This window comes from Maylandia zebra, linkage group LG7 (assembly GCF_041146795.1).
Source record: "Maylandia zebra isolate NMK-2024a linkage group LG7, Mzebra_GT3a, whole genome shotgun sequence".
Lineage (NCBI taxonomy): Eukaryota > Metazoa > Chordata > Actinopteri > Cichliformes > Cichlidae > Maylandia > Maylandia zebra.
Window position 1 is genome coordinate 30,479,573 of NC_135173.1, and position 19,944 is coordinate 30,499,516.

The 19,944-nt window shown below is 46.2% G+C and overlaps 1 protein-coding gene across 3 annotated transcripts; it reads right to left on the bottom strand.

Annotated features, from left to right (window-relative positions):
* Positions 1–67: 67 nt before the first annotated feature.
* ppp3ccb (protein phosphatase 3, catalytic subunit, gamma isozyme, b) lies at positions 68–19,467 on the bottom strand. 3 transcript variants are annotated; one of them, XM_004561842.5, is made up of 14 exons: positions 18,879–19,467; positions 13,856–14,053; positions 13,488–13,612; positions 11,184–11,295; positions 10,959–11,104; positions 9,809–9,948; positions 8,237–8,314; positions 8,015–8,109; positions 7,773–7,898; positions 7,605–7,682; positions 5,279–5,363; positions 3,419–3,516; positions 2,531–2,557; positions 68–1,701 (listed from the first exon to the last, which is right to left on the bottom strand). In XM_004561842.5, the coding sequence occupies exons 1-14, from the start codon at positions 18,928–18,930 to the stop codon at positions 1,526–1,528; spliced, it is 1,536 nt and encodes a 511-aa protein (XP_004561899.1). In that variant the 5' UTR covers positions 18,931–19,467; the 3' UTR covers positions 68–1,525. The 3 variants fall into 3 exon arrangements, with proteins under 3 accessions (XP_004561899.1, XP_004561898.1, XP_004561900.1); XM_004561841.6 differs by having other exon boundaries at positions 68–1,710; positions 18,879–19,466; XM_004561843.5 differs by lacking the exon at positions 2,531–2,557 and having other exon boundaries at positions 68–1,710.
* Positions 19,468–19,944: the final 477 nt, after the last annotated feature.

Sequence of the window (19,944 nt, forward strand, 5' to 3'; positions counted from 1 at the left end):
CGGCGACCTGTTCGCACACAGACGGCGTCCTTGAGACCAAAGCACACACAGACACACACTGAGCAGCTGTTGTTGAGTTTTTATTGAATGAGTGAAACGTCTACAGAGATGAGGCCTCGCAGGAACAAATCCAGCTGCTTACAGACAAACATCCAGATGTTTTTTCCTCTCTGTACATTCGGTGAGATATGTTCTGAGAAATGAGGCCCGGCAAACCCCCCCCACCAAAAATAAATCAAGAGTCAAATCAAACCCACGCAGGTCCTCATCACACCTGAAGCACACCTGAAACTCCCTCCTCCTCTTTGTGTGAAGGGCTCTTCTGTTCTACTAAAACTGCCGGTCTCAATCAATTTCAATCAAAAATGACGTAAATTATTAATATTGATGATTATGATTATTATTTACATCCAGCTCAGAGACTAGGAGGATCGGTGGTTTCTGACTGCCGTCATGTTAAATGATTCAGCTTTATTCTGCGTCAGCACTCAAGCCATTTATTAACAGATGACTTTATTTATGTACACTTTTTTTTAAACTTTTTTTCCTCTCACAAGTTTCACAAATTATAATTTTCAGATTTTCTCTGATTTGTTTTGGCAGAATTCTCTTTTGAGTTTTTAATTCATTAAAATATTTTCTCAGGCTGTCATTTCCATTTTTCTCAGATATTTTTGACCAATGATTTTAATATAATTCTTTTATAACAATTTTCCCAAAGAGCTGCGATGGATTTGTAAAGGTGCATTTCACTAAAACGCGCTGGAGCGCCAGTGGAGGCCATGTTAAACTCACTCCTGTAAAACAGGAGCATGACGCGTTCCCGGCTTTTCCAAAATATCGGAATATAACAGATCTGTCTGAAGTTCAACCGGCCGGGGAGGCTCGAGTCATTTTTCCAGAATTAGGAGCTTCAGCTCAGAAACTCAGTTTTAATAAAGCAGAACCTTCAACTCTTTCCCTCCACTGCCTCCACACCTCCACTCTCGCTCCGCCCCCTCCCACCTGGATAGTTAAAGCCTAAGTCTATGTTATAAAAAAAAAACAAAAAACATCACATTGAAAAGAGGGAACAATTAAAATATACATATATTATAAATGTAAATACTCGCTCGGCGGAGCTCAGTCACACTATCATTGGCATAAGAAAGGATGGGTGTGTGTGTGTGTGTGTGTGTGTGTGTGTGTGTGTGTGTGTGTGTGTGTGTGTGGGCACGAACACAGCGTTTGAATGAGCGTCACTTCCTCCCCGGACCAAAGAAGAAAAAAGAAGAAAAAGAGGTGTGGCTGATACGAAGGTGTGGCATCAAGTACCAGCTGCCTCCTGATTAGAGGCATCGAGCGGCGCTGAGACTTTTCCTGTTCAGTCTGAATCTACGATATTTAACCGATGATGTAATAAATAAAGCGCGGCGAGTCGCTCGGACTGAACGGCCTCGTCTGCCGCTCGTGACGGAGGGAGGAGGGAGGGGAGGAAAGGAAAGGAGGCAGGGAAGGAGAGAAGGAGGGAGAGGAGGGGGAGGGTCTAGGCCTGAGCGTTGGTGCCGTTCTTGTCCGGGGGTCCGGTGCTCGCCGGCAGGTTGTTGAGGGAGGGCGGGGCCTCGTGCTGCTTGCTGTCGCGACGCGGCGGCATCCTCTCGTTGATGCGGTCCAGCCCTCGCGCCTCCTCGAAGCTCTGGATCTTGTGCTGCGGGTTGAAGCCTTGAATGGCTGCGAGGAAACAGGAAGAGGTTAGACACGAGGAGACGTCAAGCACAGCCGGGTCAGAAGGTCACCGCCAGCGCTGGATGCCGCCGTCCAGCTTTACTTTAAAACGTATTTTCAATGTCTGCACGTAATGCTAATATTTTATGACACATTTCAACGATTTCTCCTAAAAATAAATATCTGGTGAAAAAAAAAATCATGTTATTGTGTAAAAAAACTTTCCAGTTTTAAGAAATATTTTAAAATAATTTTGAGATTTTTCTTTAAAATTTCAGTAAAATACTTCTATTACTTTTAACAAATTCCATTTAATTTATAAAATAAATTGTCAAAAATGTAAAGAAAACATTTAATCAAAATTATTTTCAGCAATATTTTTGTACTTTAAGGATATTTCTAATTAGTAATATATAATTATGGCAATTATGTTAATATTATTTAGATATTTTATTATTTACCATTTAACATTTTAAATTTTAGTAACAGATTAGTATTTTACTACAGTATTTTATTAGCGTGTAACATCATTAAAAATATTTCACTTTTTATTTTAGAACTTGTGTGTGAACTTTTGCTGTCCTGCTGGCTCGTTTCTGACCCGCTGCACAAACAGTCACTTTTAAAAACACGAAGAGAAGGTGAGGAAACTTACTTGAAACAGGACAAAGACAGCATGAAGACAAAGAAACAGGTGATCAATAATCAGCTCTCACATTAGCTCATAAAAGGTTCAGGTTGAACATTAGACACCAACAACACAGACATATTTCAGAGTGGGTGAACACAGACAGTCACACAGAGAGTCGGAGGGTCGGTTGCATACCTCGTGCCTCTTCTGCCTCTACGGTGGCTGTGTAAGCGTGAGTAGAAGTGCCATGCCAAAAAACCAATGGAGAGAGAGTGGGAACATTATATATCAATGCATTCAGTCAGTCACGTTATCAGTCCTGTTAACATGGAGTCAATCATCATACAACCCCACCCACCCCCCACCACCCCACCATCCTGACCACAGAGTCCGAGATTAGAGCACAGCTAACATCTTCATTGGGTTTATGGGGGTCTGTCGGAAACCGCAAAGACAAACCACCCGCGCCTGACTCTACCGTCATATCAAAGTGACGATTTTGGCGTCTAAACGTGACGCAGCTCCCAATCGGTCCTGATTCAGTGGTGCAAAGTTCATGCTGCCAACTCCGACCTACCCTGCTCTGAAGTAAGACCCGCTGGTTAGTCTGACCCTGGTGATGATGGTTTTTACCAGGGGGGACTACTTTAACATTTAATATGAATTCACCTCCATAAATACAGACGTTATACATATAACCTGGAATATTGCCACAAGCTGCAGCTGATGAAGTGATCTACATGACCAGATCAGGACCAGGAGTGTGGGTGAAGTTTTCAGGCTTTGTAATAATAAGTATAATTAGCCATTAATCCATGAAAATAAGTAAATGTAGTTTGATATGTGCTTGCTCTCCCTGCAGCCGTTCGTCTTTGAAGGCCAGTGTGCTGCAGAGATGTGCACAGGTTGGTCCATCACAGGAGAATTGAGGACACTCGACATTTCCACCAGGCTACATGCTGATGAGGCGGGGGCAGTTTCTCGGCGGTTAGTCTCTCGGTGTGAGTGCAGGCATGGGGCGGTTAGTGTTAGCTGGACTCTGGGTTAGTGTTTGGTGGGATGTTCCGCTGCGCTCGCACTCACCGCTCTGCAGAGTCCGCCGACCGCCGGACAAAACACCGAGGGGCAGCGTCCCCGTCGGGGTCAGCCCCTTCAGCTGCAGTACGCTCTCGTTCTCCTCTCTGTCGACACACAAACACAACATCATTAGAGAGTGTCAGCTGATCGTGTCACCGATGAGGCACAGTTAACTTCAAAAGCCTCCAGACAGGAAGTCTAAATATGACGGCGTGATGTTTTCAGAGACAGCACAGATGGGAGGAGGAGGTCACTGCTGCACAACAAACCTGAAAGAAGAAACAAGGACTCCTCCTGACCGGGTTCACCAACATTCTACCAGATTAGCTCTCCAGATTATTGTTTATGATATAACCAGAACTCAAAGCTCCACACAACCTTTCATAGCCTCCTGTGTGTTTCCTGTGTGCCAACACAGCAGAAACTAGGAACAAAGCACGTTTGTAGAGCTCCAGCTTGGGAGCCTTTTTAAGCTCTGCTTAGGTGGAGGTACTCTTTATTAGCAACCACACTGAGATGCAAACACATGCAAACCTCTTTCTCAGTTTTCTGAGGAAAGCTTGTTCCTCTCCACCAGGAGACAAGTCACCTGTTTAGTCTTTTACTGCAGATGACGGGATTTGCAAAAATAACTGAAACATGAAGTGATTTTCATAAAGACATAAAAGCTGAAAGACGTGGTCAATCACTGGCCTGCTGCAATTTTTTTATTCACCCTTCTAATAAATAAATAATAAATAATAAAGGTGCTGCTCTATCCAGACAACACACGGCTATTTGTTCCTACTCGGCTGATGTCAGTTCTCTAAAGAAGTCAGGGTTGAATTCATCTGTGGCTGAACTAAATGTTTAGTTCTACTAAATTACTCAAACTGTACAACAAACTGATTTGTTCAAACATAATATTTGTTTAGGTCAAACCCGAGTAACTGAAGCCAAGTCTAAATACCAGGCAAACACACCCTCGTTTGTGTTGGTTAGGTGTGAAAAAAATCCCACCTTATCAGTCCGACTTTGTCCAAACCACACCGACTTTTCGCCTGATTATAGCCAAAGCCAATCAGAATTCAGAATGCTTCTGGTACCAAAGACTGTCCATTTCCCAACATGTCTAAATATTCATGTGCAGATATCTGTTAAACCTGTTAGTTTAGAAAGCATTAATGAGCTTCTGTTAGCAGCAGGTCCAATGAAACGCTGCTGAGCTGTTCAGATTCCCGTACACGGGCCAATATACATCTGGTTAACTGGTTTAAACTTGACCTGTTTTTTCAGGCTTTTGTTCTTTGCACGTGTCTGTATCTGTGGTTTTATATCATATCTGATATCCTGGGTGTGGGACCGTTTCATTTGATTTTATTATAGTCCTAATTTTCATTTTATGATTTGCACTTCAGTAAAAAGACACCAAGCTGTAATGAAACAAAGTTCTCGGTTGAAGAAGTGAGTGCAAACAGAAGTAGAATTAAACTGCTGATAGAGATCAACTCAGTCATAAAGACGGACTGAAGATAAGGAGCCTGCGATGCTTTCCTGAGCCTTAAAATAACAGCAAGACATTTTCTGAAGAGGAGCAGTCACACTTTAAGGACAAATTATTCTGACACACTTCCACAGAATCAAAGGAGGACAAATGTAAACGACTGAGAAACTCATTAGCCTTAAATCAAAGTGGAGCAAAACTCTCAGTACCGTGCTCCAACAACCTCTTTATTCCACATTTTAGAGTGACGATTAAAAAAAGAAAGAAAGAAATCGTACAGAAAAAGGACTTAAACCGTCTCCTGCTTCTAAACATGGCCCTGATGTTAAAGAGTCTCATTGCAGTATAAACTTCACCCAAACCTTCAGGAATATAAAACACACCTGAGCACGGAGAAGACGCGAGCCATCTTTCCAATCGCCCGGATCTTGTTCCTGATCACCTCCTTCCTGACAGCCGGAGCGCCACCTGAGGAGCAGAATGGAAAAAGTCTTGAAAAGTTTGGTGGCATTTGAAATGAAGAACTCGATCTATACTGCGGAAGCTTGTCAGGGTCGACGAAACGTTCGTAAGGATATCAAGATGCGAGTCTGACTGTTTTTAGAAATTGAGGCAGAACTGGATTTAACCAAGACATCTGCAGAACACAGTGAGAAAAACCTCAGAGCCAAGCAGCTGGGTCGGAGAATTCAACCGTGTGAACCAGCCTTAAATCAGAAATAAGTAACTTGTGCACAGAAATAACAAATACACAGACTTTAAAAAAGTCACATGCATAGAAAAATACACCGAATGTGCAGACTAGTTATGACCTGATGGGAACTTCTAACTACCACATAATAATTTGAGCAGAGGAAAAGTATATTTTTAAGCAAACAAATTGGTCTAAAATTTCACAAATTCAGTGAACCGTCACACGAGAAAACAGATGATGCACAGACATATTTAAACCCAATGAACCCGAGCACGTCACCCATGCAGCGAGTTTTCAGTAAGTTTAAAGCATTATGACACATTTATAGTTCAAGTTGTTTCTCCCAGGGGTGTCAAACATAAGGCCCAGGGGCCGGAAGCGCCCTAGAAAAGTAGCTGTCTTTGGTAAATGTGATTGAGGGAATACATTTTGGACTTTTAACAGTTAAAAACATTTTCTTTCAATCTCAGTTTGCTGCAGTAAATTTGATCCAGTTTATTTTCCCCGAGTTTTTTTTTTAATTTAATTCCAGAGCTCATCATTCAAAAATACCCAACAGGCTCCTCTTTTTTCATCATTCCCCGTCCACACAAGTAAAGACTATTTAAAAATAGTTTCCTCAGTTTCTTGAGCTTCAGGCCGACACTGATCGAGCTGTCGGAGTGGATTCACAGTTCTGCCCATTTCCTGCTCCAGGTTTTTATTCCTGAACACTCGTAGAGCAGCTTTGTATGCACAATTCAGAATAATGCTTCTATATCTGATCCTGAGCCTCAGCTCACTCTGAAACAAGCTTTTTTTAGCTCATCTTCCTTTAAGGAAACCATGTTCTGATTGTCTGCCCTGGTAAACAAAACTTTGACTCTCTGTGACATCACAAAGATCCAAGACTAGAGGAAGCTGTGATAACCTGAGTGTTTAATGCACACGCACACAGCTCGATGTCGTCTTCCTTTCAGAGACCTGCTGAAGTGTTCTGAGCATTAATGATTAATTCAGAGGATGAGTGATAATCTGAGCTGACCTGTAACTCTGACGGAATAAAACATTTATTTCTTCCTGAATCAGTAAGACTGTAAACCCCACAGCAGGTATCTCCTTCATCTTCCTCATAACCGTCTCATTGTTAGCAGAGATTATCACAGTAATAATCAGCGAACCACAGAGGAGGCGGGGCTAATAGCGACTGCGCTCTCGCAGTTATGAGCCAAACTCGTTCTAACAGCTGCCGCCACACATCGACTTCCCTCAGGGTTTCACTTCCTCCCTGGGCCCCAACGCATCTGATTCATTTACATTCAGTGTTAAGCACCCGCTGCAGGTCGCCATGGCAACACGCCAGATACTACTGACAACTTTTTTTTTTTTTTTAAGGCTTCTCTGACTCGCCGGCCTCCACAGTCAGCCTGTCAGCAGCTAATAAAACACCCCAGAGCACCATCTGGCTGGCATACAGCACTTCCAGTGAAGCTGATCTAAACCAGAACATCTCAGCCCTGCTCTCTATGACATCACAGAGATCCAAAAGTAGGGAAAAAAAGGGGTAAACTGGGTGTTCAGAGCAGTGTGCATGCTGAGCTTTGGGCTCACAGAGATTACTGAACACAGACTGAGCTCATGATTAGATATTTTACCATGAAAGTCCCACTGGAACAGCAGAGACATGGATCAGATCCACTTTACATCAGCTCGACTGTAAGAAAACTAAAGCTTTCAGCACAGAGTTGTGTTTTTATCACCGCCATCAGAGGTCAGTGTCGTGTGTTCAAGGATAGTCTGATATCCTGTCTCACTGCTGCGAGCTGCACTTTATCTAAGAAAACCGCACAGAATTCACTGTGAAGACAGTGAAAATAAAACGTGTGAACCTGCTGCAGGAGGTATGTGCGACACCCTCGTGACCATGTGAACCTAACATGGCAAGAAATGCAAAGGTGCCAAACTGCCGTCCGTGCAGGCCGAGCCTTACTGAGCATGTGTGGAAACTAAATGGGTGTGGCTAAAGGCGTTCTTACCCTCGCCCGTGTCGTCGGCTTCGGATAGGAGCTCGTCATCGGAGCAAATGTTCAGCACGTTCACCAGCATCTCCGTCACTGTTTCAGAGGACACACACAGCGGCATGTCTGATTGGTTATCACAGAATGCAAACTTTAGAAAGATCCTCCCTCCTCTTTGACCCTCACCTTTCTCTCCAACGAAGGGCAGAGACCAGGTGAAGACATCCATGAAGTTGGGGAGCCAGTAAGGGTGAGGGGAGCAGTTAAACTGCCGAATGTTCATCACGTTGTTCTCGTATTTCAGCACCGCCGCTGAGGACCACACACACACACACACACACACACACACACACACACACACTCATTATCTTGACTCCATCAGCCTGCCTCCTGCTGCCATGGTTTCCCTCCTCCTCTGGTCCTCTTACCTTTGTTGTTGTACACATCCAGGTAGTTGGGAGCCGAGAAGATTGTGATTAAAGAAGGAAACCCCGTCGTCTGACTTTTCCTGTACATTCGATACCTGCCGGAGAAAAATGGACGGTGCTTTAAAAACACTGCACTTCCTCTAAAATCCACGAGGGGCAGGCCGCACACACACACGGTCATGAAAACACACTTTTGTTTATAAACAGCCGTAATGAACTCACCCAGCGTCCTGAGCTTCATGTGCTCGTATTACAGACAGCAGGTTATTGTTCATCAGAAAGTCACAGACTGCCGGGTAACTGAAACACACACACAACAAGAAGAGTTTTAAAGAACGGCTTTTACAAGACACACACACACAGATGGAGGTGATCTCACTGAACGTGATGAGCATCAGAACCGCCTCCTCCAACCCACCGCAGTTACCATGACAGCTAAGAGGGCTGCTCAAACTCGAGTATGACAAGCGATGCTGAAAGCGCTAAAATTAGGATTAATTAAGGTCGGGGCTTTACACCGGGGGGGGATCAGATCCTCACAGAAATGCCAGCTCACTTCAGAAAATCATACCCCACACACACACACACACACACTTCCTGAGTTTTTTTTCTTTAATCCACACTCACTCAAGTAAAAGCAAAGCCCAGAAATGAATCCCCTTCATCACTTGACTAAAGTTCAAGGAGATGATTCATTCAGCAAACCACACATTAAAGAAGATGGAGGCGCCTTCATGAAGCTCAGTCTGTATGGGTCAGGTGTGCAGGTGGTGTCACACAATCATCACTTAAACCTGAGTTTAAGCCTGAGGCCACCAGCATCATGCAGCCCGAGGCTTACAGTTGAGGAACATTTCAATTTATTTTTGTATAACACCAAATCACAACAGCAGCTAACTCAGGGAGCTTAATAAAGACCCCACAGTTATCACATGACACCCTTTGAGCAAACGCTTGGCGACATTTGAGAGAAAAAACTCCCATTTAACAGGATGAAACCTCCAGCAGAGGTCACCGATGCTTCGCGTCAGGAAGTGCAAGAAAACATTCTGTCTTAAAAACTGCAGGGAGCTATCGGTTTACTTTAATAAAGGATACACTTCCTGTATCGGTGATTGATAGGAGCAGACTTTTATTGAGCAACGTTTAAAAAAAAAAACAGAACAAAAAAAAAAAACAAAAAAAAACAAAACCCCAGACCTTTTTTCTGACCCTAAAAATAGAGACGGGAAGTAAACTTCTGATGCTGCTGCCTCTGTTCTTGAATTATTTCACGTTAAAATCGATGCAGCGTCACATTTTTCTCTCACTGTATATGTGGCCTCCACCCTAAGTAAGGCCGTCTTTACTTCCTGTAGTGGTGTGGGTCTGTGTGGATCCTCCCAGTCAGTCGTGTCCAGTGATGGGTCTGAGACGCCGTCTGAAGCGACCCAGATGCTCACTCAGGTTTGTGTGTGCTGACTCGGTAATAAAGGCCAGACGGCCCCAAACATGCTCGCTGTAATGAGTTCTGTAAATGTCGAGCTACTGAAACAAACTAATGGTGGATAAAAGAGGCTTAGGAGCAGCTTTCGTCGCCCTGTGACTTCCGAGCAGTGTCAACGCTGCAGATTCAGCTTAACTATTAAGACAGAGCAGGGAATGCTAATATTTATTTTCAGTATCTGTGTGACAGCGGATTTAACGGCACTCACTTATCCACAGATAAGCCATTGTTTGTAAAAGCTTTAATCAGCTCGGATTAACAGAGCGCTCTGCTTTTTGGTGCTCGGGCGGCAGCAGCGTGGCTTGTACCTGTAGAAATAAGAGCATCCTCTGACACTGTTGTGGCAGAAGTGTTCCTGGGTCTTCTCTGAGCCGTAGTCCTCGCCCGGGTCTGACCACAGCAGGTCGCACATTGGCCCGAATGCCGGAGGCTCCTTAAACCGGTCCAGCTGGAAAAAACAGGAAAATTTCAGATAATTTAAACTCTAAAAGAGAATGTGTCTGTGAGGTTCTCAGTCATCCAGGTCATCGTAGTCAAAGGAGCTTGCAAAGAAAAGCGTCTGGACTTCTTTAAGTTGCTTGAAGATGTTTCACCTCTCATCCGAGAAGCTTCTTCAGTTCTAAGGTCAAATGGTGGAGAGTCCCAGATATAAACCTAGTGGGAGTATCCCCCCACAGAGGGACAAAAGGACCCCCTGATGATCCTCTAATCGCCTGAGCCAAGGTGTGAAACTGGGTGTGGGTCCCAATCAGCCAGGGTTTCAGGTGAGCTCATTGTGAAACCTCTCTAAAAGAGAATGTGTTTATAAACCACCACCAAGAAGAGTAAATCGTTTCCAGCTCTGATTCTTCGCCTGCCGGCTCTTCTAATATCTTGATGCATTCTCAATCATCCAGGTAAGTAAATCCCAAAAGGCTGATTCTGTTCATCTGGACGTAGCGTTTTCAGTGGGAGAAATGTTTTGTCACTCATCACTCATTAAGGATCAAGGAACTGACCTCACAGCCCCATTGTTCCTTCAGTGGGCTGGTTTCAGTCATTATGTAAATGTACTGTTTATAAGATTGTGGAAACCTGCAGTCAGCTGAGACTGAAGAAGTCACTTGGATGAGTGACAAAAGCTTCTCCCACTAAAAACGCCATGTCCAGATGAACAGAATCAGCCTTTTGGGACAAGAGCCAAACTCTCTCTCAATAACTCTCTCACTCTTCCTAAGGCCCTCCTCCCTAAAAGCACACTTTCTTCTGATTGGCTGACCCCAGTAAGCCAGCCATGGGCCAGCACATGTCGTAAACAGAGAAGTCAGTGAAGTCAGATTCAGGCTTGTGGTTTATAAACATTTACAAACATTTACGTTATTATTAGAAACCGATGAAAAATGCAAAACTTCAGACTATCAGTGACGTACCTACTGAAGACTCTGGCTGTCAGCCCTTTCGTGATGTAACACATCTCACCTTTCGTATGTCATCCAGGCAGGTGATCTCAGGGCTTAGACCTCCGTGCACACACAGGAACTGCTGGTTGAGGAGGGCGGCCAGAGGCAGGCAGTCAAACGCCTCCATGCAGGCATCGTATACACGCTCAGAGTACTTTATCTTACCTGGAAACGCACACACACCAAGGTCAGCTGCAGTCAGATAAGCGGTCTCTGATGCTGGTGTGTGAGGACAAACACTTACACTCCTGCTTGAAGGTGAAGTACTCTGTGAGATGTCGGCACTCGTGGTTGCCTCTGAGGAGGAAGAGGGTGTTGGGATGGTTGACCTTCAGGGCCCACAGGTACAGTACACACTGCAGTAACACACACACACACACAGGGATAATCGTGAGAAACACCATCACCTGACTCCACGTGAACAGTTCTCTAAGACTGATGGAGTTAACCGCTCCTGGGTCCAAATTCTCCTTCAGTTAAACAGTCCAGCTGTTGTTGTGAGTGATGTGAGATTTTAAGGTGGGGAGAGGCAACACCGTCATGGTGAAAATAAAGCACAAACATAAAAGGTTTACGCTGAATGTGACATAATAATCAGGATGATAACGTTGGATTATCATTCCCGGTTCACCGCCATGACTGAAGGTGGAGGCCGGCAGAGGAGGAGGTCTGCAGGCTGTGAGATGACTAACAGCAGCCCGACGCTGTGAGATGATCCGCCGCTGTTTACTGACTCTGACAGATTCATTAATTATGGGGGATTAGTCGATGCCATTATTGATCGCTACAGGCCGTGGCCGACAGTCCTCGAGCAGAAACTCTCGGTGCAGAGGGAATACGAGTATCATGGAGAAACCTTCATCTCCATCAGGGAAAGAGCTGCTGAAGCACTGACATGCAGTAAACCGGCAGCTGACGGACGTCATCCTCAACCTCCAAACAAACCCACGGATCCTTTCAGCTGCCACTCACTCCTGTGTTTTTGTGCACCACCTGTTTCAATTTAATGTTTTTTCTGCTCTGAAGGCGTCGAGCTGTTCAACTGAGCCGAGCGCAGAGGAAGACGAGAAGAATAACCAGTGTTGGAGTCGGGCTGCGTGCACGCTGTCATTCCTACATGCAATTATGTAACTTCATGGCGCTGGTAAAGCCACGGCTTGTGTCAGACATGGGTGACTTTACGCTCGTGTTCCCTTTGTTAGTAAAAGAGCAGCGGCACGCTTCACCATTCAGCCTTTGAAAGATGAGACTGGAGAGAACAGCAGGAAAACAGCAAGACAAAATAAAACTACACAACCTCAAAGAGAGGAGACGACCTCAAGAATTTCTGGTTTGTGGCTAAAAAGTGAAGATTTTTAGCAGTAAATGAGATTCCTCTTAGTTTATGGATAATCGGCAAAACTGTCTTTTCTCCAGAGAGCAAACAGTTTGTGCATCAGTCTGCAAACATGTTTATTTGTGCTACAACGTTTTAACACGGGGGCCGACTCACTGCTGCCTGTGCTGGACGTCACAGGAACTGAAGCATGCGGTGCTGCCATGATCATGTGGTATGACTAAACACTCAGATTTGAGCTGCAGTTAAAACTTCTGAGAGACTTTTTCTGCCCAATTAAATGTCTGAAAAGGTCAAAAAACACAAAAGACATTAGAGCAATCAGCTGATTCAGCCGTGACTCAGAGTCGGGACACGCAGCACGCCGTTCGGTCTGCGGCTGTTGAGTCGTCTGGAAAACGAGTCTTTATGAAGACAAATGACCTCTAAACTAACAGAGTTCAGTCAAGCATCTGCTGCTGCAAACTGAGTGTGACTTTGAAACAGGACGATGACACACGGCGTCTCTGAGGTCCAGGCAGAGCTGAGGAGGAGGAGGAGCAGCTCCAGGATGTCCACTAATCCCAAACAAGGAAGCACGACGGCAGCCATACAAATGTCAGCAGCTCCATGCCAGAAGACGCCCGGTGCTCCCTCTGATGGGGCGCAGCTGGAGTTTGAGTTTGTGTGTTTGTGTAAGTGTGTGTGTCTAGCAGGGTGTGTTTGTGTGGAAGAGTGGGTGTGGCAGTCAGGGCGGCGAGGGGGCAAACAGTGTGCCTTTTATTACCCATGACTATTTAAAGATGCCCTGCAGAGCCGTGCGGGCCGAGTCTCCAAATGTCACGCCAGGATTTCTGTACCAAAACAGCCTGACAACTCCAACACAATAAACAAGACGACTCCGAGCTCTGCACACACTCCCACAACACCCAGGAAGGCTGAAGACGCACAGCAAACCTGGACGGGTATAAGTACGCAGGAGCTAACGAATAAATGAGAGAACGCCCCAACTGCCAACTAATACCCACAAAACAACCCAAAAAAGATTCAAGACAAGCACAAAAGAAAGACCGAAAACAAGAGCCAAAAAAGGAAGAAAACAACCCGAAGACAAACAAAGTGACCCAAAAAACAAAAAAAATAATGAAAAAGAGACAAAACAAGAGCACAAAAAGTATAAAAAGGCAACAAATGACATTTCTTTCCTGTGCCGAGGAAGCTACAGACACGCACCTCGATGCTGAAGTAGCCTCGGTCTACGTAGTCCCCGAGGAACAGGTAACGGGTGGTGCTGGGGGACCCACCCACCTCGAAGAGCTTCATCAGGTCGAAGAACTGACCGTGGACATCTCCGCACACTGCACATACAAACACAACAAGCTCAGCGTTACTACAGCCGCTTTCAGACACAGGCTGAGCTGAGAGGAGGATGATTATGAGCTGTCGCTCATGCAAAGCTGTAACATTAGCGTTAGCAGACCGTGTTCTTTCATCATTAACAAAGAGGAAAACATGCTGGTGATAAATTCTCAGCTGACATCTTTAAATGTCTCTGCACGTCGCTGACATACCAAGTGGGCGGGGTCAAGGCGAGGCTTTACCTGTGATGGGGGCTTCCACCTCAAGCATGCATTTCTCCTGCCGGAGGATGGCGGCACCCTCGTTGATGATCCGCAGGGCCGTCTCCTCCTCCAGCCGACCCTCCTTTACCAGATGGGCCTTGAGCACCTCCAAACTGGGCCTCCCGTCCACGTACAGCTCTTTGACCATCAGGCGGTCTCCAGGAGGATACGGCACGGCTGCAGAGAGATGAAAGAGAGAAGGGACACGGTTACACTGTGACCTCATACAGAACACACAAAACCTTCACCCTTTAGTTTAAAGGGGCTCCATGCTGTTGTTCAGGGACAGAATTGATACTTTTTAATGATGATATTTAATGATATTGAACAGGAACTCGTATTCCTGTCCTGCTGACAGGTGATCGCTTGCTGTAATCTTTAATAAAGGTTGGTCCCCTGTTCGGGTGTTTTCTGGCTGTTTTTGTGCTGTAACATTCCCACGCTCAGATAACGCCTCGTTAGGAATGCTCTTATCATCAGCGAGGTCACGACGTGCCTTTGCAGCACACCTGAGATCACCCGGGTACCCGCGGCTTTGTTTGCAAAGAGCAGGCCCGCTGACTTCAAATCCAAGCTTATCCAGGTCACACCTCAGAGCCAACCACGCAGGCCCACAGGCAGATCAGCGTCGGTGAGGTGTCCGCGGCATGTCGGGGCTCGTCCTGAACACAAAGCAGCAGAGTGTGGCGGCGCGGCCCAGCCCTGCAGGAAATACCAAGCAGCTTATTTCAAGAAAACCCGTCGCTGCTCACAGACTCCAGCAGGCAGGGCCGAGCTTCTACACCCACGGTTACTAACGTTCCTTAAAGGTGTTTGGACCAACGCTGTAAAACCGCTGCTGTAACAACTGTTACTGAGCAGCTGAGCCCGAGCAGATGCACTGCAGCAGGAATCAGAATCACAGTTAAAGAATATATAAAATATATAAAGGCAGGAGGAGAAGGACACATGACATGACTGTCTGCTCTCACCTGCACGGTCCAGGTCATGTGATACATTTATGACCTGGAATCACCTGTGTCTGTCTACATGAACTCAGTCAGACAGGCGGGTCAGTGTGCGCTGTGATTGGTCACAAACATGTATTTTGTGTTTTTATCACCTTTCCCCGCCACACCGGCTCCGACCGCCCAGTTCACCTGCTGTGAGGTCAGAGGCTGTTTGGTCACCTGACTGCTGAGGTGACATAAACACGGTGATGCACCGAGAGGAAGGTCTAAGAAGACGGGAGCAATCACGCAGACACTGAATGTTCCTGAACACTCGCTCCTGGCACGGCGCTCTAGTTCAGCACGCAGCTCTGAAACCAAACCAGGCCGCACGTGTTCAGCCAATCACGTCGCAGCTCCTCGTGAACTGGTTCATCGAAGTAAAAGCAGCTGCGAGTCCCCACCAGACAAATTTATCTGCCCGACAACTCGGAAGTGAGAGTGGAGTGTGTGAAGAGAGAGAGAGAAAAACAAAACCACGATTGTGAAAAGGAGGTGTTGCCGACCGCTGCAGGAAGCGGTATTCAAATAACCATCAGCAGGAGGGACACAGGAAGAGTGAAACTGCTCAGATGCTTAGTAAACTCAGCCGCCGCCGCCCCGCACTTTGTTTGCTGTTGAAGCCACGCGGCTGCCTGCCAGTCAAACATAAGCAAAGCAGCGAGCCGGCCCAGCACAGATGGCCGCTTGTTTCTGTCTGTGCAGCCAGCGAGCAAACACCAGCAGGACACACAGAATCAGACCTGAGTGCAAAGAAACTTCACTTAAACAAGCAACAGCAACGACAGAACCCACGGACTGAAGCCCACATGCCAAACATGGAAGACCCCCCTTCCCTTATTTTTATTTATTTATTTATTTATTTATTTATTTTGGGGGGGGGGGTCAGTGCTGTCTATGGACTGGTCTGAGACCAAACCATCACAGCTAAGGCTTCAGTCTGAGCCTCACATTAACGCCGCCATGCAAACATCTGCACGGACGAGAATGACAACTCGTTAGATAAGAAGCTCATTTTCATCTTGTTTGCATATATATGAACTCACAGCTTCCTGCAGCCGACGCAGCCATCGATAACGAGCAACGTTAACGTGACCGACAGAGAAAAGGAACTGCTCAGGAACAAACCCCACACAGCCGAATAACCCAAACTGACTCATCCACACAAGTTGGAGCAGGTCGGGCTGACAGCTTCACATTACTGTTAATAACCTGCAGTTGTGTGTGTGTTACTTTCAGTCTTGCCTCGAGTTCATACTTGAACACCTCTGCACGACTTCACGCATCTACCACAAACCGAGGTCAAACGCTAGCGCCTGTTAGCTTCAGCGTCACACCTGAGGAGCAGCTCTGTCATCACCTGGATGGTTACCACCTCCTTCCCATCCTCCCTCTGCTCCACTCTGCGTGTGAGGAGGTGCACCCACAGCAAGGCTAAGAGCAGCGAAAGGAGAAACTAACGTGAAGTCTCTCATACTGAGCTCCAATCACACCATAAATACCCAAATACCTGTCTAACTTCATGTGACCCTTAAAGTGCTGCAGATGTGCACCTTTTTGACTGCACAACGCCCGAACGTACAGGGTGAGGGTTGGCGTGTACCCCTGAGCGGGACAGGCCCCAGACGGCACTCCGTGCTCGGGCCCACCCCAAAAAGTCTTAACACCTTAACCACCTTAACAGATCAGCATTTTCCTTCCTTTTGATGTTGGATGGAATAACCATAAGATTATAGGCTTTGGAGACCGTGCTGACCCGATTCTCTGTGGGTGGAGTGGACAGGGTCCAAGGTGGAGCTCCATCACAGAGGCCAGGACAGCAGAGCAATCCTGCTGCATCCTCCAGCCCAGCTCCATCAATCATGAATGAGGACAGAATCATTACACATGCCGAGCGAGGCAGACAGCCCGACTGATTCGATTACCATCGGTAACTAAACCAAAAGGCCAGAACACACATGCACGCGCACACACACAGGGTTCAACAGGAAGCTGCAGATTGGGCTGCTGTGATGAACTACAGCCATCAGCAGCAAGCTGCTCAGCCTGAAGTAATTACATAATTCAATCGAGCTGATTCAGGGCTGCAAACAACACGTGGAAACATCCCAAAGAAAATTCCCAGAATCCAAGTAGGAGCTGTTCTCTGTGACCATTCCCAAATCAAACAGCAACCAGGTTGTCATCAGAGAAAACCAACAGTGAGGCTGAGTGCTCAGGGCAGCTTATCAGAAGGATAAGGTTCTGGACTTTCAAAAACGAACTGATAAACTCTTAGAGTGGATCTGGAAATCCATCCAGATATTCCTGGAAGAGTTGTTGTGTTGGTGCTCACAGATAAACAATCAAAGGTGATTCTGAGCAGGTAAATCCAATCAGAGTCGGCCGTATCGGCTTCCTGAGCGGTGGCACCGGCATTAAGGAGGTCTGTGTAATGACCAGTGGCCCTCCTAAGCTTCTCAAACCCGGTGAGCATATCAAACATGACCCCACCTGCTGCTTCACCCGACACCACAACGACTCAGAGAGAAAGCCGTTTTATTCTCCAGCAACCACCAAACTGGGCTCCAGCGATGGCCCATCTGTGCAGTGCTCCTGATCAATCAGCATACATTAGCCGGCCTAACAGTCGAGTCTAAAACACGCTAAAAACGCTCAAATTCATTGATGCTTGGAGCAGCAGGAAGTTATTTTAGGCTTCAGTGATTCAACAGGAACCAGAGTTCACAACCCAACGCCGCCCGTTTGGAGACACAACTCCTAATAGCTTCATTACTTCCTGTTTCATCATGAAGAAATGATAACGACATTGAACTTAATAATTTTATTCATCTACTGTGTAATAAGCAGGTCTTATAAAACAGTAGATGTTGGTGGGGAGCAGTGTCTCTCAGACTCATGAGCCTTCTGCAGATGAAAAGTTCTGTTTAAATCTAACCGGATAATTTCATTGATGGCTAAAGTGGGCAATAACAACTTTTTAAGGTGCCATCAAAAACTCCAAAAATAAAACAAAAGCAGAAGTAAAGAAAGACACTATCCACCACCATTTTAATATTATTAATATTGTTTCCTGATTGATAATAATAATAACCATGTGGTTATACACTGTGAAATCGCCACAATCATAGCATAACATAAACTAAATAATTTGTGAAATTAAATGGCAGAACATTTCAAATATAAACTAAAACACTAATGATACAATAAAAAACTAAAATATAAATGAAAAAAAATCCAAAATAAAGATGAACTGAATTATAAAACGTAAAAAATAAAATAAAAATATTTTCATTAAATTATAATAAATTAAATTGATAGGTCTTTAAATGTGGGGTGTGTGTGCAGGGGTTCGGAGAGCCTGTGATGCTGAGCAGGAGGTTGCCTCCGGGCTCGGATGGGCTCGTCTCGGGGGTGTTTGTTCTGCAGAGCGGTGAAGCACCAGCTGCTGCCTCTCTGAGAGCTCTGAACACCGCAGAGAAAAACCGCAGCAGCAGAACGTGGCTCAGTCCTCCACACAAACCTCAATTTCAAACTCATTTTCCATAAACACACACAGCGGGGCAGATTCGGGGGCGGGGGGTTGACGAGGCCAGTTTATTCACCCCTGAACCATTACGAGGCCAGCTGCCTGCCGCACACGGGGCGGTGTATACCCGCGGACAGGATCCAGGTATCCGCGGCGTCGTGCGGACTTTCCGCGTGAACCCAAGCATCGAGCGTGGCTTGACGGCGGGCTCTCACACCGCACACCTACATCTGGAGCTCAGGGCTGCTAAGCTAAAAGGCTAAGTTGTTAGCTGCCGCGGCATCGATTAGCGGGCTGATTGATTGGCCGGACTGCCTGTTTCCCCCTGCCTGGTGGAAGAGGCGTTAAAGCGGGCAGCTCGGGGAGAAATCACCGTTAACTGCGGCTCTGACATCCAGCTGCTCACATTTAGCGAAGCCATTAGCCCCGACACCCGTCAACTTCCTGCCCCAGGAACGCGCTCTAAAGCCGGACAATCACGTACCTTTGACGGGCCGCTCCGTGGTGGAGAGTTTGCTCTGGTCTTTGGCCGACATGCTCCCTCCCTGCGGGCTGCGGGCCGGAAAACAGGAGAAATTCCGAACTAAACTGGACCGATTCTTCCTGACGAGCTAGCAGGCTAGCTGGAGCGAGCTAGCCGCGCTAGCTGGTGGTGGGGCTGGGAGCGGCGGCGGCAGCGCGTCCCTCCGCGTACAGGGCAAGCGAACCGAGTCGAGCTGGAGTCAGACCTGACCAGGGTAGGGAAGAGGGAGCGAGGGCGTCCGTTTCACCGACAAACCGGAGCCTCTCCGCTCTGCCCTACTCCTCTCTGCGGTGCGGTGATGCCGACCCGCGGTCCAGGCAGGAAGCGGCCCGGGCAGCAGCGCCGATCTCTGGCTTCAGCAGCACCGAGCGGCGCGGCGGATCATGTCTCGGCTTTATCCCGTTATTCTCGGACAAGGTGCATCTGTTCCAGGCCGCTGCGCTTCAGTTTTTTCCTGTCGTGATCCGATGTGTCGCCCAGACCCTCTGTCGGATTACAATAATCCGCCGCAAGCGGATTTCCTACAACATGGCTCAGCGCGGGCGGGGGGTTGTGGGTAATGTAGTATTAAAGCGGTATGAATGCGCCTCCTTCAGAGCCCACTCAGCGTGTGCACCGCACTGTCAATGGAAAATAACTGCATAAATAAAAACTCTGCTGTCTACGGTGTGAATAGATAAATAAAGTAAAAATACACAATGTACGGAAAATAATAATAATCTCTAATAAAATTACGGATAAAAAATTACAGATACATTAATAAAAAAAATACACCCTACGGAAAAATTTAAGAAATAAAATTAAATAATAAACACACTATGGAAAATAAAAAAGTTTCAGTAAAAAATAATATTAAATAAACACTGTCTGTGGGGCAAAATAAATTAAAATGCAATGTCTTTGGGATAAAATTAAAAATAAACAAATGAAAAAAGGGGGAACATTCATTAAAATAAGCGTAATATAAAATAAGAAGCCCGAGCCGAAAAGTTTCTCTGACACTGTCTTGGAAAAATGTTTAATTACA